General features: G+C 37.0%; 1 protein-coding gene across 3 annotated transcripts in view; it reads left to right on the top strand.

Moving 5' to 3' along the window:
* The window catches only part of GABRG2 (gamma-aminobutyric acid type A receptor subunit gamma2), a 95,673-nt gene that overhangs the window by 33,737 nt on the left and 36,357 nt on the right, over nucleotides 1-25,579 (top strand). For all 3 annotated transcript variants that reach the window (XM_029052222.2, XM_029052221.2, XM_029052223.2), the window contains exons 4-6: nucleotides 2,037-2,257; nucleotides 4,295-4,377; nucleotides 8,741-8,878. In XM_029052222.2, the coding sequence (XP_028908055.1) occupies nucleotides 2,037-2,257; nucleotides 4,295-4,377; nucleotides 8,741-8,878 (442 nt within the window). The remainder of the gene's footprint in view (nucleotides 1-2,036; nucleotides 2,258-4,294; nucleotides 4,378-8,740; nucleotides 8,879-25,579) is intronic.

The following is a 25,579-nucleotide window of genomic DNA, read 5'->3' as shown; positions in this document are numbered from 1 at the left end:
AGATCCATTTTCAGCCCTACAGTTCTCAAATATTCTCTTGACTGTGGTCTTTGTGGCTGTGCTCCACCCCAGGTTGGACCTGGTCTCTAGGGGATTGGATGCAGAGGAGACAAAGCCTAAGTAAAGACTGTCTTACATTTTTATTCTTTGTAGGTACCTCTGAGCACTGGCTTAATCCCTCTTCTGCTGGCTCTTTGGCCTCAGGGACCTCAGAACCTTTCTCCACCACTCCCCTTACTTTCTGCAAATGGCACTAGGATCAAGATCAGAATCCCATTATTTTGCCTGTTCTCAACCGTGTTGGATTCCCTTTCATCCCACTCTTCCGTTCCTAACCCCTCCCACTCAAGTTGTGTGTCATAGAGATTGGGAGCTCTCCTATCAGTGCTGCATAGCTGATAATATATAACACTGCTAAAAAGTCCTTGTCTCTGGGAATTCAGATGTCATTGCTCAGAGTTGAGGTCCTAGGATCACTCTGGTCCTAGTGATCAGCTTGATCATAGCTGGCATAGCTTGAGGCCCTGAAGAACATCTTAACACCTATCAGGAGGCCAGAACATTATGTATAATGAAAAATATAACTCTGCTGGCAAGCAGTACATTCATTCTCCTAGTGAATAAAGTATATCCTGGTCTAAGGGCCCAGGAAAGGGTGAAGGATGTAATTATTGGGGGCAAAAATCTAAGATGGCAGGAGATATGCTAGGGAAAGTAGCAGTGCAGTGGAGGAGCAGTAGAGGGATGGGAATTACGAGTCAAAGCCCAAGCAAATTGTCTAAATCTTTGGCCAGTGGGCATTTCAGCTTAACTTTCCATAAAGCATTAATCCTCAAAAAATCCAGTGAATAAGAGGTCCTGAGACCCATGGTGTTTACAGAGATAAATCGATGTTATTTGTTGAGTGCTTCCTATGTATACTCTACTAAGTGCTTGGGAAAGTACTATATAACAGAGTTGCTAGGTGCAATCACTGCCCACAAGGAGTTTACAGGTTGTAGGGATAGGGGAAATAGTAAAATATAAGAATGTTTACATCAGTTCTGTGTGTCTGGGATGTGCAGCAAAGTGTTTCACATACTAGAAACAAGGGCTTTTAAAAGTAAGTTCTAAAAATGCAAAGGTGGTAAATATAACCTGTACCAGCTAAAGAAAATTAAGATAAATTAAACTATCTTTCCACCAATTTCCCAGCGTGCTTCCTTTCCCTTCCCTTCATACATGATGATTCGACAAGATACTCCATGATCTAAGATAATCCAGGAGCTGATATTTTCTGACATTTTAAGAACAGATGGGCTAAATTTAACTTCTTATGAGATAAGGAGATGGGAGGAATGCATCACTATTGCAAATTGGGTGAAAGGGAGGGAATCTTCATTTACCTAATCCCTTTTTAATTGAATTAACATCACTCCGAATTGGGAATCCATTTTCAAAATCTCTCGATCTGGCAGCACTGCCAGGACACAAAATTGCCATGCTACTGTTTGGTGTAACAGCCTCTTGTAAAATCACTTGGATTGAGTGTCAATTGGCCTGCGGTTAACGTTACATCAATAGAGTTGATGTGTGCTTTTCTGTTTGATGCTGAATTTGAGATGAGTCTACAGAGATGTTTCAGTACCATAAATATTGCACTGCTTGATTAGACTAGCTTCTGGGATGTGCTGGGAACTCCTGGAGCTGATCTGGAGTGAAGCACTTTTTCACTTGACATAGATATCTATGTTCTGATAAGTTCCACAGGACAATACACTGACACCACTGCATTAAAAGCTGGACACTTGTGGCAGAATTGTCTGAAACAATTATGTTTGTTGAGGAAATATGAGTACTGATCTGGAAAAGACAAAGTGTTTCTTTGCTTCTCACTCTTGTGAAACAATCTTTCATTTCTTTTTCAATTAATAAAGACTGAAAAGGTATCAATCTGTCCGCAGAAGTCAGTAAAATATTCAACAGAATTTGAAGTGCCTTATGTAGATATGCTGCAATTCTCTTGAAATTATTTACTTACTTTTTGTGTTTCACAGGAATATACAATTGATATATTTTTTGCCCAAACCTGGTATGACAGACGTCTGAAATTTAACAGCACTATAAAAGTCCTCAGGTTAAATAGCAACATGGTGGGGAAAATCTGGATTCCGGACACCTTTTTTAGAAACTCCAAGAAAGCTGATGCTCACTGGATCACAACGCCAAATCGGATGTTAAGAATCTGGAATGATGGCAGAGTTTTATACACACTAAGGTGCATTGCTTGTTTTTAAATTCCTATTCACTGAAGTAAGGGAAAGGGAAATCTGGCTTCCTTGATGGTGGAAAGAGAAGGAATTAAAAGCTTGTTTCAGTTTATGAGAGTTTAGAACAGCATAAGTACATGATTAGGAGCAAAGTCAGTTTCCTTTTCTCTTTTATTTCAGAAAATTGCCATAAAAGTTCTTTAATTTGGGTTCTACTAAAGAAGAATTTGTGATCACTCAGACAAATACATAACCTACATCATCCTTTTGCTCTTCCTCCCACTGTAAAGGAAAGTAGGTTTTGATTTTGGTTAATACAATCTCAATTAATCTGTAAGCAGAAGGAACTATACAGAGACAGCAGGGAGTCAGCAGGGGGGAAAGACAATTGAATCTCCTGCTGCTCAAGCAGATTCAAACAGATAGTAAGAGAAGTAAGACTAGTACACCAAAACACCAAACATAAGCTTAGCACCCACACATACACACACACATCATAGATATGAACAACTACCAAACTTTAGTGAAAATGCATTAAAAAATACCTCTACAACCTAGTCATATCACCATTTCAGTTTGGAGAGCCATAGTTTGAAATAAACAAAGCTTTACTCTACTGTAGAATTAAAATGAAATCAAACTATATCTTTTTAACCTGAATGAATAGCAAACTAACAAAAATCTCCAGTCTTTGGATTTGACAGTGTTTTCTCTTTCATTCTTTCTCATTTTTTTCTTTATGTTTTTTTCTGTCACACTCCTCCTCCAGCCCTGTACTGCTGCATAACTCTCTCTACTTATTTCTACTTATTTCTACTTATTTCTCATTCCTATTGTCACTTATGGTTTGGTTTGTATGTCTGCATCCTGTTGGAAATTTATGATTCTGTGTTTCTTAAAAATGGGACTACTAACTACATAGGTGTATGTGGCACATGAGTGGGTGCATATGGATATTGGGCATATGTATATGTTTCAAGTGTGTGTAAATGGGTATGTAGATGTGAAGCAGTATGTATGCGTCTATAGAAGTTGATATTTTATGGGGTAATAAAGAAAAGAATGGTTGCATCAATGTCAATTGTATTTATTGAGTGTCTACTATGTGAAGAGCACTGTACTCAGAGTTTGGGAGTTTGGGAGAGTTTGGATTTGAGACAGTATGGTCTAGTGGGAAAAGCATGAGTGAGAGTTGGGAGAGCCAGGTTCTTCCACTTGCTGCTGTGTAATCTTGTGAAAGTCACTTCATTTCTCTGAGCTTCAGTTTTTTCACCTGAAAAATAAAAACTAGATAACCGTGACCCTGCATCTTAATCTGAGTCCTATCTGGAAAAAAGGATTGTATCAGATCAGATTATTCCTGTTTCTATGCAATGCTTATCACAGTGCTTCATACATAGTGGACACTTCTTAAATTCCATATCTATTATTACTAATACACCTAAATTACTGAACTAAAGAAGACTCCTTCTCCCTTTAGGAAAAAGACAGAGGTTGATGAGAGTTGAGAACTGTTCACTCAGTTACACACACACACACACACACACACACACACACACACACATTCATCTCAATCATATTTAATGAGTGTTTGCTATGGGGAGAGAGCTGAACTAACCCATTCCTGATACATATGTCCTTTTTTTTTCCTTCTGACCATGAGCGATAAGGGATAGAGATGATGAGGGAGACTTTCAGGGTATGGAGAAAAAATTAAAAAAAAATCAGGTAAAGAAGACCCTGTCAGAATGTCAGAAATCTTTCCAGGAACCCCTGAAAAAACTCTTGATCTCAGAGATATTCAGGAATGAGGAAGGAACCTTAAAGCACATTCAGAGCCAAATTCAACATGCAGAAAACCCAGAAGACTAGGTAAAGGCCAAGAGAGGGAGCAGGGGGAAGACAGAGTAAGACAGAAAGAGAAAGAAGAGACAGCAAGACAGAGAGAGAAAGAGGGGAGAGAGCAAGACAGAGGGAGAAGAGAGAGAGGTTGTGCAAATTTTCATTTTGATCAATCTAAATGCTGACCATTTGCTTGTTCTTAGATTAACTATAGATGCTGAATGTCAGTTACAGTTGCATAACTTTCCAATGGATGAACATTCCTGCCCACTGGAATTCTCAAGCTGTAAGTAACATTTTCTAATAGTCCAATCCTGATCGCCTCCATTAGATCAATTTTAGAGCTAGAAATATTGAATTAACAAAGTTGGTAAAAGACAATCATTTGACAGTGAATAATTGGTGTCTGAGATCACATAAGGAGCTGGAATTCATGTGGAAAAGGGAAAATAAGAATTTTTTAGCAGTTTTACACAATTCTGATAATCAAAACCTACTACATTTTTGCAGATTTATTTATGATGCAGTAATTTTGGATATTAACATTTTGACAACTTAAAGACTTAGGTCTATGATAGCAGAAGCAATTTCAAAACATGAACCAGCCCCTCAATAATTAAATAAGATTATGCCTAATTCTACTGTATTGCAAGTATCCCATTGTTGCAAAACTCTGCAGTAAGAAAAGTTGGGCTATAGTATTTGCCCATTACAATGTTGCTTACCTGTGCAATTGCACACAAGTCATTTCTTCCAAACAGCAGTGTGCTATAACCAAACATACCTGTATTGTCAGGTAACTATTCCCTTGTTCTCTGCTGACACCTAGCACAAAGTTATATACAATATGCATAGTGAGAACATGTGTTATGGCAGAAGTGATATACATCACATCAATATATCATACTTGACTCTGCAGTAGAGACAACTCAATGTTTATTATGATAGTCTTCATAATAAATCATATTTATTGAGCATTTATTATGTGTAGAACAGTGCATTAAGCACGAGGGAGAGTACAATGTAACAGAGTTGGTAGACATGTTCCCTGTCCACAATGATTTTACTATCTAGAGGGTGAGACAGACTTTAATATAAATGAATTATGGATACGTACAAAAGTGCTGTTCTGTCACGTTTCCCCGCTCTTCAAGAATCTCCAGTGGTTATCCAACCACCTTCATATCAAACAGAAACTCCATACCATTGGCTTTAAATTACTCTGACAGACAATTACTCTCCCAACCTTCAAAGCCTTATTGACCTCAAACCTCACCTCCCTTCTTTCCATCTACATCCCAGCCTGCACACTCCACTCCTCTGGTGCTAACCTTCTCATTGTGCCTTGTTCTCACCTGTCCCACCATTGGCCCACCTGTCCCATATCCTACCTCTGGCCTGGAATGCCCTCCCTCCTCAAATCCACCAAATAATCACACTTCCAGCCTTCAAAGCCCTACTGAAGGCTCACCTCCTCCAAGAGACTTCCCAGACTAAGCGCCCCTTTTCCTCAGTTCCCCTTCCTCTCCCCATCGTCCCTACTCTATACCTTGACTCTACCCTCTCACCCCTCAGCACTTATCTATATATATGTACATAGCTATAATTCTATTTATTTATATTAATGCCTATTTACTTGTTTTGATGTGTATATATCTATAATTCTATTTTTTTATATTGATGTCTGTTTACTTGTTTTGATGTCAGTCTACCCTCTTCTAGGCTGTACGTCCATTTTGGGGAGGGATTGTCTCTATTGCTGAATTGACTCTCCAAGTGCTTAGTACAGTGTTCTGCACACAGTAAGAGCTCAATAAAAATGATTGAATGAATGACTATGGAAAGCATATCTTTAAAAGGTCTTCCCCAACTAGGCCCTCATTTTCTCTTCTCCTTCTCTCTTCAGCATCATTCTTGCACTTGGATTTGCATTCTTTATTCACCCCTCCCTCTGTCTCACAACACTTATGTATATATCTATAATTAATTTATTTATATTAATGTCTGTCTCCCCCTCTACACTATAAGGTCCAAAGTACAATATAACAGAGTTGGTAGACACGTTCCCTTTCCACAAGGAACGTGTCTACCAACTCTGTTATATTGTACTTTGCCATTGTTCCTAGTAGGATAATAGGCATACAATAAATATGTTAAATTGATTGAGGGTGGGGTTCCCAGTAGGGTGAATAAGGGATGCAAATCCTGGTGCAAGGGTAAAGTAGAAATAGGTGGCACAGGAGGAAGTGAGGAAAGGAGGCCTTCTCCTAGGCCTCTTGGAGAAGATATGTTTTTAATAAGGCTTTGGTGGTTGGGAGATTGATCATCTGTTAGATGGGTAGAGGGGAAGACATTCTAAGCAAGGGGTCGGCAATGAGACAGACAAGGTTGAGAAGCAGTGGCAGTTGGAATTAGAGGAGTGAAGTGTGAGGACTGGGTTGTATTAGGAAATCAACAAGGTAAAGAGTCAGGGGCAAGGAGATTGAATGTTTTGAAACTACAGTAAGAGTTTCTGTTTGATGTGGAGGTGAATGGACAACCACTGGAGGTTCTTGAGGAGTGAGGAAATGTGGACTTAATTTTTTTTAAGAAAATGATCCAGGCATCAAAGTAGAGACCAGAATGGGAAGAGAGAGGAGACAGGGAGATTAGCAAAGAGGTTAATATAGTAATGAAGGTGGAATAGGATAAATGCTTGGATTAACATGGTAGAAGTTTGGATGGAAAGGAAAGGTGGAATTTTGTGATGGAGGGAAAGATTGAACCAACATATTTGGTTAAAGATTGAATACGTGCCTTGAATGAGAAAGATGAGTCAAAGACAAAGCCAAGGTTACTTTTTTTTGTGAGACAGGGAGGGTGGTGGTAGTGTCTACAATGATGGGAAAGTCCAGAAGAGGGCAGGGCTTTAGTGGTAATATGAGGAATTATATTGTGGACATGTTAATTTTGAGGTGTAAGCAGGATATCCAGGAGGAAAAACAAGACTGCAGAGAAGGAGAAAGATTGGGGCTAGAGATGGAGATTTGGGAATCATCCACATAGTTGAAGCCATAGGAGTGAATGAATTCTCCAAGGGAAGATGATGGGGACACAAAACTGAGCCTTAATAGACTCCCAAAGTTAGGGGTTGTGAGGCAGAGGAGGAGCCTGTGAAAGAGACTGAGAATGAGCGGTCAGTGAGATAGGAAGAAAACCAGGAGAGGACAGTGCCCATGAAGCCAAGTTGATTAACATGGTCGACAGTGTTAAAGGCAGCTGAGAGGTAAAAGAGCATTAGGATGTAGTAGAGGATTTTGGATTTGAAAAGAGAAAGATAATTACTAACTTTGGAGAGGCAGTTTCAGTGGTGAACTACTCGTGTGCTTATGTTAAAAACAAGAAATCACTCAATTCTATAATTCTCTTCCAAGTATCTAGTACAATGTTCCACACTGCATAGTAGGGGCTCAGTGCACACTACTGATTAATGGATTGATCAGGCAGTAAGTCAAAAGTACCCTGACTATTAAATTACTGTATATAATGCACATAAATTAATATACCTCTATAATATATACTATAGGTATAATAAAGCTACCCTGCTCTGGAAATATCCTCATTCAGTAAGAAAGTCTCATTTGATAACATTTGGCGTGGTGTTTAGTGATGAATTTCCCCAAACATAATTTGTGTAGTAGAATTCATATACTTAAAGGAATTCCATGAGGATTTCTGGGTGATCAGCAATAGCTAGTCTTGCAAAAGTAAATGAATTCAAGTAATATTTACTTTTATTTAGATTCTTTTTCCCCATTAGATAAAATTCCTGTTTACAGTTAGCCTCCCATGAAGCACTCAGTAGATAGCTGTTCATCTATCAATGCAATGGGAAAGGCAAATATATGACAGAGCAATTTAATAGATAGAACTGAACTTTCATTACATTATGTTGCATTCTTAGTACAGTCAGCTAAGAAAATGAAAGCATCTAATCACATGCATAAAACCTTTCAACAATCAGCTGAGATAAAATACTTTTACTTTCAATTTTTCAGATACATAATGATAATGATCCTACCCAAGGTCAGATAAAAGTACAAGATTTATTTATAGCTGACTTCTTATTCTGCTCTATTAGCTGCAGTCTTTCTTCAAGAAGGTTAGATATAACTTATGCCTGATTAAAAATATGAAAGTCAACTTTCAATTATTCAAACTAATTGGTAAAGGCTTAGTGTGAATAAATGAAACCACAGATAATCTTTAAATTTCATTTTAGCCACTAGCTTTAATCCTCTTTCTTACAAAATCTTTACTAGAATAATGCATTTTACCAATTATAAACTTTTCTAATGGCTCCCCTTTTGTGTCATCTGCTGGAAGTAGCAGTAAGTGAAAAATAGCAGTGAGTGAAAAAGGGCAAAATGCCAGAAGCCAAAGAAAGAAGGAGGATTTAAAAAAAACCCTGAATAACCTATAAATTGTAAAATCAGTCCTATATAAGATTTGGCTACAATTGGCCCTGCTACAAAGGTCAATAAATAGTGAAGATTTTGGTTCTTCCACTTATAGAATAGTTTGTGCTCGTACCTAGATAATCATATAGTTTTTATATAATAGTAGAATAGAAAACTATTAACCTTGTCTTTTTTTTAATTGCATGGAAGATGGATACCCGAGGGAAGAAATAATTTATCAGTGGAAGCGTAGTTCTGTTGAAGTAGGAGACACAAGGTCATGGAGACTTTATCAGTTTTCATTTGTTGGACTGAGAAATACTACTGAGGTAGTGAAAACAACTTCAGGTAAGAATTACTTTTTTTTTTTAACTCTTCATAGAAATGTTACAGAAAAAATTTAAGTATTCCCTTTCCTTGGAAGTTATTTTCTTCAAATTTCACCTACAGTTCTTAAGATGAGAATTTTCCTGTAGAAACACTAGAGGCCAACCTAGGTGACTGTGATGGTCTATATAGCAACATTTCTGTTGATCTTTGGAGAGAGGTTTTAGAAAGTCTCAATACTAGAGGTCCTGACTTGTAACAGAATAGAATAATTCCACTTTATGACAAATAAAAAATATTCAGTATTCCAGAAGTACCAAATAAAAGTGATTGATCACATCAATAGGCAAACTGTTGCTTAATTCCTTTAAGTGGCAACAAAGAAAAACATAAATGAGATGTTAGAAAATATCTTGGCTGCTAAAAACATATTTCATATTTCCTTTCATGTAGTATTTATCTTATCATATATATGACTGTATAAATGTGTATATACATAAATATATACATATACATATGGGTATATTCTCATTTAAATTAATAAAGCAGGAATGACTGAGCTTTCAGTAGAAACAGAAATAGTAGTACATTTACTGGATATGAAAGCATTCTCATTTTTTTAAATATACTTTTGGAGACACCGTAAGATCATTGACTTTTGGGTGGTTGGTGGGTGTTATTAACAGGACAGACTGGGTGAAATTTTAATATAAAGTATTGGGATTTGTTATAGATTCTTTTTCTTCAATTTCTCATTTTCTTAAAGCATCCTGAAATGGAACATTACTATTCATCTGGATACATTGTTAGAAAAAAGGACCTTTACTTTTTCAGCTCAAAGTGTAACCATACTTTTCATTTTGAAGTTTAAAATGAATTAATAGAATGGCCAAAGAGTGTATATAAGACTAATATAATTTTTCCAGACAAAGTTGGAGCAACCTCCTCAGAAAATTCAGGGTAACTGCATCATATATTCTGTAGGAAAAGACAAAAAGATTGTGGTACAATTTTCAGAGGGAAAGAAAATATGGCCAGGAGTTAAGACCCCTTATTCTACCAAGACCCCCTGGGTCTCCCAGAGTTAGGGATTTACACAAAAAATATTCCTCAGGGGTGAATTATTGATCAACCCCATTTTGATCCTTTGGACTTAAAGCACTCTGCAGTCAATGGCACATCAAACTCTGGAATACAGAAGGCTGCTGCCAAAGAGGAGGTTAAGTAAGATTAAGGGAGTGTGTGTCTACATAATCTTTGTACAATGCAGTTAGACCTGTGAGTCCCACATTAACCCTTTCAGTCCTGCACACACAAACACACACACACAATACATAGTATAGTACATAGTATGTTAGTATTTCTCAAAATCCAGATTTAACATTCTTTCACTTTCAATCTTTGACTCTATTGTTTTATGCTCCTGTATTCATCTCTTTCATTTATATGTACAACTCTCTCTCTCTGTGAGCATGCATCCATATATCTGCACAGTTGGTGTGGCATTTGTGCTCCAGCACCTCTGGAGTTGTAAAGATAGTCGTGGTACCAGAAGCAGGTTTTTAGTTCATAAAATCAGAAATATTATTGATGAGTGACCGTAAGCACCACCATGAGAAAATCATTACAAATTTAAAATGCATTGATGAAGCTCAGTGTTCCTTTCAGTTCAATTAAGGCCAGATAAGAGATAACTGTTACCTATTAGGCTCACAGACATATAAACCTCTTAAAAGAAGGCAATCTCAGTTCACAACCCAATATCCTTTTTCCTAATTCCTTTTCTCTGAGAGACTCCTGCTAACAAAAGAGTTTCTGAGCTCATCACAAAGCACAGTGACATTCTACTTCTATTGGTTCAGTACTTTCTATTGCTGCACCATCTAAGTTAATGATTTGCTGTTTCTGAGTTTGTCACTAACATTAGGGTGAGATTCTGATGGGAGAAAGGTTTAGGCTTTTAGTAGGATTCCAGGGGGTGGTTGGATTATTGGCTTCTTACTATAGCCCTGTCCTCACTAGTCGTTCTAGGCACTGTTTCACCCTGGACTTTGTGTGGGATGGCCTTTTCTCTAAGATTGGAATCCTTTTAAGATTTTCAGGGTTGCATTGTGCTAGGTTTTAGGGTCTGTGACTAGGAAAAGTGAAAGCCATTGCCTTTCCACTGAGAGTAGCATTTTCGTCCAAATATACAACAAGCCTGAAAGAGCTGTTCATAATTCAAGTATCATCCCAAATACAACCTTATTGTCAGATTTTACCCAGATGTTTGATGTTACCTATTTCTATTCCTTAAGATATAGATGATTGGAAAGGGAGAAAATTAACACATTTTATCTTGTCTGCAGGAAAGATGAACAGATTTTGTTTCTTGGAGGGAAAAAAGCAGTAAATAAAGTTTACCATCCCCAGAAAATGAGGTTTTCACTTTGAGGGCCCTTCTCAATTAAGGCACATCACACGACTTTATATGAAATCTTTCTATTTTAACATAAAACGCTGCTCATCTTTAAGTTAGTATTTTACTTCTCTTTAGAATTTCCAACAGGCACATTGAAAGTGAATAGAAGTATGAAAAATTATAATCTTAGAGTCAAAATATTCTGTTGTTTCTAGATCATAGACATTTTACTCACTGAAATAATCTAAAAAAATGGTGCATTTGAAGAGTTACACCACTATCTTCACAAGAGATAATTAGTTCTTGTTAAGAAACCTCAATGAGACTATAATGTGACAGATATAAAATCTGTTGTATAGCAAATATGCATATTGATGTGTTTCATTCATTTAAAATGACTTTTGTTATTTGTGAGTTTGAAGACAATGCTTTTCTTCATTTTATGACAGCCAAAATCACAAAGTGAATAGGATCATTTATCAGGCTCATTGCAAGAATGGCAAGTTTTGGCAAGCTAAATTCAATTCCATATATTCTACTCCATCCAATTTTCCCATCATAGTATAGAACTCTACCTTCCTTTACATATTTCAGTCCTACAGTGTTGACATTATCATTGATTCCTACCTCTCTTTCAAACCCCATAGTTAATCTGTTCCAAATCCTGCCAATTTTCCCTCCACAAGACTTTCGGGATCCAACCTTCCTCTGTATCCTATCATCATTCTTGACTAGAGCGTTGTCATATCTCACTTTAGCTTCTACAACCACCTCCATACTGGTCTCTCTAACTTCCATCCCTCCTCTGCTCCCTATATACTTCAGTCCTCAGCCCAGGAAGCAGTATGACCCATTGGTAAGCGCTCAGGCTAAAGAATCAAAGATATGGTTTCTAATTTCAGCTCCACCACTTCCGTGCTTTAATACTTCATCAAACCCCCACTGGGCTTATTTCACTGTCTCTCCCCAGTTCTGTCTATACCTCACTCTGCTGCCCAGATCATGTTTTCTAAAAATAATTCAGTTTATACATTTCCAATCCTAAAGAACCTCCAGTGATTGTCTTTTCACCACCACATCAAATAGGAACTCCTTACCATGGCTTGACAGTGCTCAATCTATTCAATCTCCCCCTCCTACCTCATTGATCTCCTACTACAACGCAGCCCACACATTTCACTTCTTTAGTGTCATCCTCCCTTCTGTACCTTGATCTCATCTATCTGGCTGCTGACTCCTTGCCCAAATATATTGTACTGTACTTTGTACTTTTTCAAGCACTCAGTATAGTCAGTGCTCATAAATGCTATTGAGTGATTGATCACAATTTAAAAAGGCATCATTATAACCTATTGCTTCTATTTAGTTTATTTCACAAATATCGATTCTAAAGGCTTCAAGACGATTCTTCCATGAAGGCTAAGTTTCTCTGATCTTCTGAAATCTTGTTTCCCTTCCTATTAAATTGTTATGAATGTGTTTTCTACAATGTGTCTAAAATGTTATAGGTGTGTAAGAGTAGCAGAAGGTAATTCCAGGTGTTCTGAAGCTTGAGAGTCTGCAGATGGGATGACTGAATATACAGTGCAATATATATCTTGCAATAACTATCAGTTGTAGTACTTTTGAAGGCTGATATTCTCTCTTCTGCTCTAGAAAAATCAAAAAGTCAAGAAAATATGAATTCCTCCCTAAATTCCTAATACCACCCTCATTCAATTTATAATCCAATTTCATTTATGCATCTAAATACCTATTTCAGGGGACTGGTAGAAATGAGAAATTCAACCACCTCCTCACCCCATGCACCCCATAGCCAGTTTTTTAGGATTCATAAAAGCCTACCAAAGCTTTTAAAAGAATTGAGATACTCTGAGGGTTGAACTTAAAAAGGACTATCAGTGCCTTTACGAAAATTTCATCTCTTCAACTTTGGATTGTTTCAACATTGTCATTACATCACAGGTAAGAATGGAGGGCAATGATATTAACAAAGATAATATTGAGTAAATCAAATATTATTTACCTTTTATAATATTGACAAATGGACTATCCTGCTCCTCTTAATTCAATTTTTACTTTTCCTGGGAAATAATTATGTTTGCTATTTTTATTAGGCCTCAGTTTTAAACATTTCCTAGTCTCAGCTGCCACTGAAAAACCTGTGTTTATTAGGTTTGAGTTTGCTCACCTCTAAAATGAAAATATTAAAAAAGTCTATGCAGGAGAGGGAAACAGAGCAGACTTGAGTTTCAGAGTCCTGCTTTTCTATGTGCTGTGAAATGAGGCATGTGGCTGACCATAGAAATAGAGGCAGTCGGTCATTATTATTTATTGAAAACCTGCTGTGTGCAGAACACTGTACTAAAGATTGAACAATAAAGACTGTGCCAACTGTTCAATAAGGTGATTTTACCTAAAGACAACCCACCAAAATGCCTTGAGATTAATGCATTTCATTACTCCTTCAGTTTCACACAACTAAAAATATTATTTTGCTAGCTGACTAGCTTATGTTCCATATGTCAGAATTCATTTTCTTGAGATCAGAATTGACCAGTGAGTATTACTCAAAATAAACATTTTAGAGATGAATACTGATGGACTAAGATACAGCTCCCTTACTGCCAAAGGGCTTTTTGGGAAAAGGGAAAAAGGGATCATACCAGAATCCCTGGCTAACAGTTAACATATCTCTCAAGGAGGACTCTAAATAGACAATAGAAGCTTTTATTTTTCCCCATCTGATAACCAATTAACACTGTCTAATTATTGTTAAATATGTAACTGGCTGCATCTTTCAAGAAGCACAAGTGGCTAAAAAACCAAGTTTGAACAGAATACTCTGTTCCAGTATTATTCTTGGTTAGGATTTTCAGCTCATGAAATAGAATAAGTTTCAAGGCCTTCAGCTAATCTTGATATATTATAATGAAATTAACCTTTGGCAGGCAGTCAAGCACTGAAGCTCTCTAAGATCAAGATATCTTAATAAAATGGTTTATCTTATGTTTCTTCATTAAGCAATGCACTGATATTAACAAATACATTGTGTATGTCAGATCCCAAGGTCCTTGGTGGGAATGCTGGTAGAAGTGCCTAGTCTTTTTATGTAGGGTTGCTTTTACGAAGGGACTGCTATTTGGTTTTGATCTGGAAAGGCTTGGGAAAGCATAGCAGATGAGAACATCAGTTGGATTTAAAGAGGATATTAAATTGAGAAGACTCTAATGCATAAGAATTAGGGTATGTGGAGATAAAAGAAAGAACAAATGACAAAGGGAAATTTTTGAAATGAAAGAAGACTGAAGGTCAATCTGGTATCCTTCAGCTAATTATTTGCTAGCCCTACTAATGCTCATTCTATGAGCATATGTTCTTGAATAGAAAGGATGTCAGCTGTCCATGATATTTTCTACATAACTGTCATTGTCGGTAGGGTAGTCATATCAATGATAATGATCTTTGCTGCCTAAAAGATAGCAACTCCAAGATCCTTAAACAATATTCATCTATCTTACATATATATATGCATTTGATACCATCAATGGATCAGTTTCCTAGAAATTGCTAAGTAAATTTGCCTCTCCTATGATGGAATTCACCAAAATACTTAGGCTACACCATAGCAGCAAGATTAGTTAAGCCAGAGCTAAATATTCCATGCCTGACCATTTCCCCGTGATGAGCATAAGGAAGCAACAATTATTATTATAATAATTCATTCATTCATTCAATAGTATTTATTGAGCACTTACTATGTGCAGAGCACTGTACTAAACGCTTGGAATGTACAAATAGGCAACAGATAGAGACAGTCCCTGCTCTTTGACAGGCTTACAGTCTAATCGGGGAAGACAGGCAGACAAGAACAATGGCAATAAATAGAGTCAAGGGGAAGAACATCTCATAAAAACAATGGCAAATAAATAGAAACAGGGTGTTATGGTATTTGCTAAGTGCTTACTATGTGCCATGTACTGTCCTAAGTGCTGGAGAGCATACAAGCAGTCAGGTTGGACATAGTGCCTGTCCCACATGAGGCTCACAATCTCAATCCCCATTTTACAGATGATGTAACTGAGGCCCAGAAAAGCGAAATAACTTGCCCAAGCCAGAGAAGTGGCAGTTCTGGATTAGAACCCATGACCTGCTGATGCCCAAGCCCATGCTCTATATACTACAACCTGCTGCTTCTCGCAATACTTGGCAGGTCCAGTTGTGTTCAACTAATTGTATGCTTCCAAGCTTAAGGATGCAATTTGGAAGGTGGAATTAAAACATGCATCAAGCTGGAGTTAGGATAAACTGCCAATATACAAATAAACTGTTTCAGCTCAACAGACTGCAAGTATCATCAATAATCTTTGAGGCAGTAACTCAGAATCTGCTGCCTGGGCAGTACACTGTCCTGTGACAAAGAGGTAGCAAAACTAATAAGTGCATACTGTGTGCTGAGCATTGTACCAGGGGCTTGGGAGATTACAGTATAGTAGAGTTGGTAGCCACAGGCCTGCTTACAAGGTGCTCACAGTCTTGGCTTTTGGTAGGTTGGAACAGAGTGTGACTTCACGCCAGGTTGAAAGAAGGTAATTGGCTCTGAGACCTGGACTCACTGGAGAAGACCCATTAAATCAATCAGTCCATCATTACTGAGCACTAACTATGTGCAGATCCACTGTATCAAGCACTTGGGAGAGTACAATAGAGTGGTAGACATAAAGTCTACCCTTAATGAACTTACATGATTATGCAGTTTCTGGAGTACTCTCACCCCCACCACTTACATACCATATGCATTTTCAAGTTACTGAATAACCACTGTAAAAAACTAGTTCCTGGAATGCAGGTATCCTGAAAGCACCGAGGCAAAATATACCTCCACTAGGTTAGGAATATGAGACTAGATGACAGCAGAAAATCCAAGTGGCCACGTGGCCAGATGCATATATTTTACTATGTACTCTTAAGGAAGGTGGGCCTATTCTGCCTCTTTCAAAGAATAGGTCCTAAAAGAAGGATAGCAGACATGAGTATCAATATGTTTGCCTCTCTACAGCCTTGTAGAATGCCCTGAAGGCTGAGTTTCTTAGCCTGGACCTGAAGAGAAATATACTGCCTGTAGGTTTTGGCAGAGAAATTGGCCTAAACAAAATTGTGGCAAGAAATTAGATGATTAGATAAGAAAAGATGACCCTTTTCTTTGTGTCCCACTTTTATTGGAAATCTATGCTTTGGGGATCATTCAATCAGTGGTATTCATCAAGTGCTTACTGTGTCCAGAGCACTGTTCAAAGCAGTTGGGAGAGTACAACAATACCGAACTTGCAGTGTAGAGGATAGTTTGATATGGCATGTATCCATGTCTCTTAACCTCAATAAATTAATTAGTGGTCTTTATTGAACATCTACTGAGTAAAAAGTACTTGGTTGGTGTAAGAGAAACAAGAGCCGAGCTCTTGTCCTCAAGGAATTTACAATTGATAGGGGCATATTTACAAGATAATAGGAATTATTTCAGGTAGTGGGAAGTAGAAGTGTCAATCTACTTCAATCCCTACAGGTAAATAAGATAATGCTCTTAAATTTCTTTGCAGTAATAATAATAATAATAGTAATAATAGTTGTGGTATTTGTGAAATGTTTATTATGTGCCAAGCACCGGGGTAGCAACAAGATAATTAGGTCAGACAAAGCCCCTGTCCCACATGAGGCTCACAGGCTGATGGGGTAGTTTGCGCATTTACAGAAATTCTGTATTTCTTGTACTACTTATCTCCCCTCAGTCACTTTTGCTCTACTAATTGAGAAATGTCTAGGACTCTTGGATAAAGATCTCTTCCTCTCTTTGGAACAGGTGAAAGGTTTTCCTAACGATATGGGTGTTAAAATTCCAATTTCCATGATTCACCCACCTTGCCCTCTATCTATCTTTCCAGCTCATGATCACACGTCAAAATGAGTCACCTCAGCAAAGAAAAATGGCTTACCCTAGAGGAGAAAACAGCTGAGGCATGAAACCTCTCTCGCTCTGAGAATTACCCTCTCATTACTCTTTAGGGTCAAGTTGGCCTCTAAGTAGCTAGCGGCCCTATAGTCAAGATTTGCTACATGTGATTAATTAGCTTTAGATAATGTGGGAAAAAGAAGAGAGATTAAAACCAAAATAATTGAAGAGAGATGGGGATTGTCAGATTGAATAAATATTTTCAAGGTGTCTATGGTTGGGCCAATTGCATATGTTTATCAATTAGCAGTAATAACCAAGATGGCAATTAATGCATTACATCTTCCAGCTATTCGAGAGATGCAAATTTAAACTAACAATTTTATTAACCTGGTAGTTGTTCAAAGTGTAAAATACAGAATAAAAACTAACAGAAAAAAATTGTTCTGCAATCTTTTATCTCTGTTTTAAATTTTGAACGGATATTTAGCATTTTTAGCAGAATGTCTTTAATTATGGCATAAAAATATAGCATGAAAACAATAAATTTTTGTCAGTTTCTGTTTTTTGCAGATTCAACAAAATATTAACTAATTCAACATTTTACTATGTTAAATTTTACTTTGTGTTGGAGATCTCAGTCAAAAGCATAAAAACAGTAAGTGGTACTAAAATTGTTTTCCCCAGAGGAGATGTTAGCTTTATATAGGACAGGGACTGTGTCTGACCTGATTATCTTTGATCTAACCCTACAATTGATATTAATTTACATAATAAGCACTTTATAAATACCATAATAGTAATGATAATGACATCCCGGCATTCAACTGACATAAATCAGACTTTCTTTATTAATCTATTCCTGTATTCTACTACAATATTGCAAGTGATGAATGCTGCATTCTTTAAAGATGCATGAAGAATGTGAGCTGCTGGAAGAATTACAATTTACAATATAATGGACAAAAGACAACCTGTAATAGTGGTGCATATTTGCAATGAGCCTTTTGCATACTTTCACTGCAATAGAATGAAGCTGAATAAAGTGTGAAATAATATTTCAAAGTTAAGGCGAATATGTGTTCAAATAAGTTGTGTAGCAGCAGGAGAAAATAGGCTGAGTACATTAAAACTAAATCAAGTATTAGGTCCTGAGCCTGCGAGTCCCATGTGGAACAAAAACTGTATCAAACTGATTAACTTGTATCTACCCCAGCACTTAGAATAGTGCTTGACACCTAATAAGTGCTTAACAAATATCATAAAAAATTCCATAAGAGAGTAATATACAGTAAAAACATATTTTTTTTTCAGTTTTGGAAATGGAAATTGTTTGGTCTAAGTACTGGAATAAAAAATTACATTTATTTTTGGGAACAGTAATTTGGTAATAAATTATCATCCATATCTAAAAGTAATTTCACTCAGTTTATATTCTGGAGTATAAGGGTTATATCTAAATCCAAAAGAGTGACATAAGAATATTGGTACAGAATTTTATGTTTTCACTTTCATTCAGAGGCAATAATAGCTTGATATTAAGGGTTTGTTTGCTAGGACTGCTCATTTGAAATAAATTTGGAATTGTCTCTAGCCAATCCACATACTAAATAATAAACACATATGCCTCCAAGGTTGTTCTTGCCAATTAAATCTCATTGCTTAGTAAATAAAATTGTAATTCAGTTTCATGCTGGTAAAGGCAATTTGGTAACCTACTCAGCCAAGATATTTAGTTCTATATATCTCTTATACAATTTGGAATAATGTAAACAAGATAACAAAAGAACTAATTGAGTTTTCCAGAAAACTGCTGTAGACCGAACTCATCATTCTACATAAAACCATATTTCTCTTATGTGTCTCTTGGGAGGTACATCAATGTTTTGAACTTTAGATTATCATAAGTTTGATGATTGAGTTTCAGTATCCCTTTTAGTTTGGTGAGTAGCAAAAAAATTATAAAACCCTTACATTAAAGGGTTATTTTCAAATTTGTTCTCTGTGTGCATGTAGTCTTTTTGAACTTGTAATATTCAGGAACAGTAATTCCAGGACTGTTTATTCACTTCATCCATGACAAAATATGTCACTTCATTCATTCAACTGTATTTATTGAATGCTTACTGTGTACAGAGCACTGTACTAGCACTAGGAAAGTACAAATCGGCAACAAATAGAGACATTCCCTACCCAACAACGGGCTTTGGTTAAGGACTAGTGACATTCAGTGGGCCACTTGTTTGTGAAAGCAACCCTCCAAAAATTGTATTTGGAAAAAGTTATTAAATACACAAAGTAGTATTTACTGAGTTCTTTCTGTTTGCAAAACACTGTATTAAGTCCTTGGGAGAGTACACCACCATAACACTGGTAGACACAAATCTTGCCCCAAGTGAGTTTACCAACCAGTTGGAAAGATCTATCTGGACATGAGACAGACATAATTGTTTTAAAAAAACTCATTCTCCTTTTTACTCCTCTAAGCCTTCATATGTGACCCAAAGTTGCTGTAGCACTCTAAATGTTAAAAAGAAATGTCTAGTGTTTTCAGGGTAAAATGATACTAGTGCAGAATTATATCTTCAGAGCAATTTCAGGCAGATAGAAAATCTGGGCTGGGAGGGAAATAATCTTATTAAAACACTCCAGATTTTAATAAGTGCAATGGGAGCCCAATCCTCTAATAAAATAAATTTCTTTTGCACAACTGCTCTCTTTTTTTCCATGAGTGATCAAGTGCAAAAGTTCTTTCTAATTCCCTTTATGGGAGCTTCTTAGCCACTGACTCCCCTTCTTACATGTTGTCAGATTTTTAATGAATTGCTGCCACTAAAATAAACCAGGATGTGTGACCTGAAGTCTATATGAAAAAAAAACCATCTGAAAGAACCTGGGAGTGATCTGGGGATAGAAACAATGAAATGTCTTTGTCTTGAAAATGTGTCTTCTTAAATCCACCTCCTCCATTGATTAGTAGAAGCTCAAGAGCTCAATAAATACTACTGATTAATTGATATTTCAACTCCATCTTAATTTAATTATCTGGTGCAGCTTATTACCTTATTAAACCTCTAGAGTATTTCCAAGAACAACGCTTTCTTCTGATATACTTAATGTCAGATAGCAAGGCAGGAGCACAGATACTGAGGTCCTGAACGGCAGTTTCCTGCCTTGAAGCAATGTTCATTACACCCTGTCTGCCTGGAACACAGGAGAATAATTAACCTTAAACTGGCTTGGAACTGGTGAACATAAGAAATTCTTTAAAGACCCAATAAAGAATAACCTTAGGCAACATTCGAGCATTGCACTGGACAGCTGGGAAGCAACAGTAAACGTAAAGTTCAGCAATTGGACTGAGCTAACTGTAATGGAGAAGGGAGTCTTGGGAGACCATGACACCAACAGGGAGAAACCAAAGCCACATGAACACTTGAGGTAATAATAAAGACAACTGTGGCGCATGGAGGAATTTGCCAGGCAGACTGATGATGATGATGGTATTTGCTAAGTGCTTACTATGTGCAAAGCACTGTTCTAAGTGCTGGGGGTGATACAAGGTGATCAGGTTGTCCCACGTGGGGCTCACAGTCTTCATCCCCATTTTACAGATGAGGGAACTGAGGCACAGAGAAGTTAAGTGACTTGCTCAAAGTCACACAGCTGACAAACGGTGGAGGCGGTATTCGAACTCATAACCTCTGACTCCCAAGCCCGTGCTCTTTCCACTGAGCCTCACTGCTTCTCTACTGGTGTAAAGCTTAGCAGTCGTATCGGTTTTATTAATTGAATTGATGAAAATCTCACTTTCAACAGCACATCCTTAGAATCAGTAGCTCCCTAAGTGGTACATATTTTTCCAAATCTATTTAGCAAAGGATTATTAAGGTTTTGGATTTTATTTTCATCTTCTGCATTGGAAACCAAATAGAATTTTCCTTGTGCACTGTCTCTTTAATTTAATATCATGTTTCTATCATGCAGTTTGGGATGGACTGGGAGAGAGGATTTGGCCACAGTGATTTCTTTAGCTGTACAGACATGAGCAAGAAGATGGATGCTCTGATTTGAATTTATCTTATTCCATCTGAGTCTGTCAGTCATTTGTTTCGGTCTGCTGCTACATATTCACTCACCATGATTAAGAACATGATAAGGGAAATTCTAAGAGCTTCTTAACTCAAAGAAAAATCTATTTGTGCACTAAAATTTCCATTCTTTGTTGATGGTACTATTGGACCTGATTTTTGTGAATGGTGAGAAACCCATTGTGAATTACTGAATCATTCTGTGATTAGGTAACGACATTACCAAGGATTACAGGTGTTACTGAGTACTTTATTCATTTGACTTTCACCTTTTAGGGCTATTTAGGTAAATAAATGGACTATTTTGTAGTAAATAAATGGACTATATTGAAGTCTGGGAAATAATGAAGCCTCATAGCTACTACACTTGATTACAGTTCTAGTCATTAGCCTCTAGAGGAAGATTACTATTTTTTTCTCTTTGGTGAAAATAGTAGAGTGTTTTTTTTCTTTTTTTTTTTTGATTGGCATAATGACATTGAGATAAAATTAAGCATTTTGAAATACTTCAGGACCAATTTTAGTGTGACAAGTATTTTATAAAAATGGCATTGGCAGAAATCTAAGTGACAACATTGACATGTGCATACATATTTCAAGGAAGTGTCATCCAAGCTTTCTTTGGAATGAAGAAACTATTCTCTTAAAAATAACTCAAATACTCCAGGTATCTTAGTTTACATTCAAAATATAATTTCAGAATTGTTAATGACATTTAAAAATCTATTATCAATTTAGGATTTTTCTTACTTGTGCATCCTATGCTCATAATTCTATTTTTCTCTCTCTCTCCTTACCTCCTCATTTACACTTTTCCCCTTTTTTGGTGTGCATATGCATGTGTGTTTGTGAATACTAAAGGTTTATGATTGCCTCTTGTGGAATGGTGTCAGAGTCTAAATGAATATGGACACAGAGACCACCTGCTAGGTTAGCAGGCCATCTGAAGGGGATTGGCCTTGCTGAAAGGTCAGCTAGTCTAAAGTGAGTGGGAAAAAGGCAAAAACCATTTTCATATTCACATCAGGTTCCTCCTGGATCAGAGTATTGTCTTTGCCTTTTTTTCTATTTTGCTTTGTATATCTACAACTATTAATGTTCCTTAGCAGAAAGACAGGTGTTCTCAATGAATGGATGGAAAGTTGCTTTGAGTAGGGATGAGGGGGGCCTGTGTAGTTCAGTGAATCCATTCCTAAATTTTGGAATTACTATTCCTGAGGCAGATTTTTCTTCAAAAAACTGTTTTGTTCTCTTAAGCCAAGAGTGCCTGAACTGAGAAAGTGAGGAATACAGAAATCTTTGATAAACCTTTCAGGGACATTTTAGAACTCCAAAGGAAGAAGGTAATTCACTAGAAAAGGAAAGGAAACCACTCAATGCCTGTATTTTGAAACTGCCTTACTAGATCTGACCTGTCAGCTGTCTTCATTTCCTATAGCCATGCATGGATGTCTCACCAGCACTTCAAACTCAGTATGTCCAAAATTGAAATCCTCATCCTACTCCTCATCTTACTCCTTCACCTAAATTTCCTATTACCAATATCCTCTGCATTGCTCAATATCACTATCCTCTGTGTAGCTTAAACCCGTCACCTTGACAATAGCCTTCACTCCTCCTTCTATTTTAAACCTCATGTTTAGGCTGTTGCCAAATCCTCATAGTTTTTTTCCTCTACACAATTTCCATGATCCAGCCCTTTATCTCCATCCCAGTAGCAACCTTGCTAATCAAAGCACTTTTCTCAGGTTGACTACTGCATCAACCTCCTCACTGGTCTCCCTTCTTTCTATATTTCCCTTCTCCAGTACACATTTCACCTTCTTGCCCACATTGATTTTCAGAGGCATCATTCTGCACACATTCCCATTCCTCTCTACATCAAGCAAAAACCATTGATTTTAAGATATTTGGTAAGCTCTCTCCTTCCTATATTATCACTCTTTTTTACTTCACCCTAGGCCCACTCTTTGGTCCTCTCAAACTAACCTCTCATTATGCCTCAAGTCATATCATCCAAAGGACCACTTCAGTACTTCTGCTCTACTTAAGCAGTGTTGTGCTCACAACTGTATGTAACTCTTAATGTATATATTTCACATACCTTATTAATAATATTGCTATTTGTTAAACACTTACTATGTGCAGAGCACTGTTCTAAGTGGTGGGGTAGATACAGGGTAATCAGGTCGTCCCACGTGAGGCTCACAGTTAATACCCATTTTACAGATGAGGCAACTGAGGCACAGAGAAGTGAAGTGACTAGCCCACAGTCACACAGCTGACAAGTGGCAGAGCCGGGAGACGAACCCATGACCTCTGACTCTGAAGCTCAGGCTCTTTCCATTGAGCCACACTGCTTCTCTTTTTTATTAAGATTTATTATTTATTGTTTATTACTTAAACACTCCTTTTCTTCCTCCTCCAGTCTTAAAATGATTTTTATCTATCTCCCCCATTAGACTGGAAGCTCCTAGAGGACTCGGATTCTTTCTCCTAAATCTATTATACATTAGTATAGTGTTGTACTACACTATATATATATGTGAGTAAAGGGTTCTCCTCAGAGCAGGAGCTTAATAAAATAAACTCTTTCAATTGACTGATTAGTAGATCTGCTTTTTAATCTTAAACATCAAATAATTGAAGAAATACTAAGTGTACTTTTGACATGAATGATTGCTATTGTACTGTTTTAATTTACTATTTCTCTTTAATGTAAGTGAAAGTTATTGACCTGACAGAACCCAATAGCCTTCAATGGGTGAATGTCCCACTATGTTTGTTACTAATAGCAGGATGAGTATTTTCCCTGGTAGTGCTTGTGAAATAAAGACAAAAAAGGAAAGACATTTTGGGGTATGTTGGATAAAGTCGTAACATTTTTAGGTAAAGCAAGAAAACATTTCTGAAAATATGAAGAGAGATGGAAACTAACTAATGTATTTTGTTGTCAAGATTGCTTCATACTGACCTTCCTTTCTGGGCCAAATTTTTTTTTTCTACAAAATAAAGGATAGTAATACTTACCCTTTTGAATGATGTTGTTAGGACAAATTAAATAATAGAATGAAATGTGCTGAGATTTCAAGCAGGCAGATCCAATGGGAATTCATTTTGCTTAGTGAATTTGCCTCACTCCCTCATAACTCTAAGGGCAGCAGAGTGGCAAAATGAACAAATATTATGTAACCTATACACTTCTCCAGTTGCCTTTGAAATGGTGTTAGGTTTTTCACTAAGTTCAGTGAAAGCTTTATAAAGTGGTCTAGAGTAAAATTTTGGACTATTTTAATTTGTTTGGAACACTTTTGGGGATAATAGTATTACATATATGTCAAGCTATATTTGAAATGATGTGTGGAGTGTCAATCACATTGTTTAAAATAAATAATAATAATAATAATAATGGTATTTGTTAAGCACTTACTATGTGCCAAGCACTGTTCTAAGTGCTGGAGTAGATACAGGGTAATCAGGTTGTCCCACATGGGGCTCACACTTTTAATCTTCATTTTACAGATGAGGTAACTGAGACATAGAGAAGTTAAGTGACTTGCCCAAGGTCACACAGCAGACAAGTGGTGGAGCCAGGATGAGAACTCACATCCTCTGATTCCCAAGCCCACGCTCTTTCCACTAAGCCTTAGAAACAACATTTTGATCTAGTGCATATCTTTTGAGACTGGACACTGTAGAAAAATATATTGAATCAACTAGGGAAACAGCATGACCTAGTGGAGAGATCACTGTCTTGGGAGTCAGAGGACCTGAGTTCTAAACTGTAGAAAAATGTATTGAATCAACTAGGGAAACAGCGTGACCTAGTGGAGAAATCACAGTCCTGGGAGTCAGAGGACATGAGTTCTAATCCTGAAATGCCACTTGCCTACTATATCACCTCAGCCAAGTCACTTAACTTCTCTGTGCCTCAGTTCCCTCATCTGTAAAGTTAGAATCCAATACTTGTTTCCCCGCCTACTTAGAATGTGATCCTCATGTGTGATTCTCTTGTACTTACCCCAGAACTTAACTTAGAACAGTTGACACATAGTATATACTTAACAAATACCACATTTTTTGTTATCATTAATGTTAATAATCAGAATATCACCCAAATATAAATTATCTTCAGTAAATGATCACCCATCAAAATGCTACCAAAACCTAATTTTAAAAAGAAATCAATACACTGTATTTATTGAGTGCTTACTGCATGCAGAGCACTGTACTAAGCACTTGGGAGAGTAGGTAGACATGTTCCCTGTTCCCTGCCTATAAAG

Source organism: Ornithorhynchus anatinus, chromosome X1, assembly GCF_004115215.2.
Source record: "Ornithorhynchus anatinus isolate Pmale09 chromosome X1, mOrnAna1.pri.v4, whole genome shotgun sequence".
Taxonomy (NCBI): Eukaryota; Metazoa; Chordata; class Mammalia; order Monotremata; family Ornithorhynchidae; genus Ornithorhynchus; species Ornithorhynchus anatinus.
Note: the sequence above shows the minus strand (reverse complement) of the source record. Positions and strands in the feature narration are given on the sequence as shown.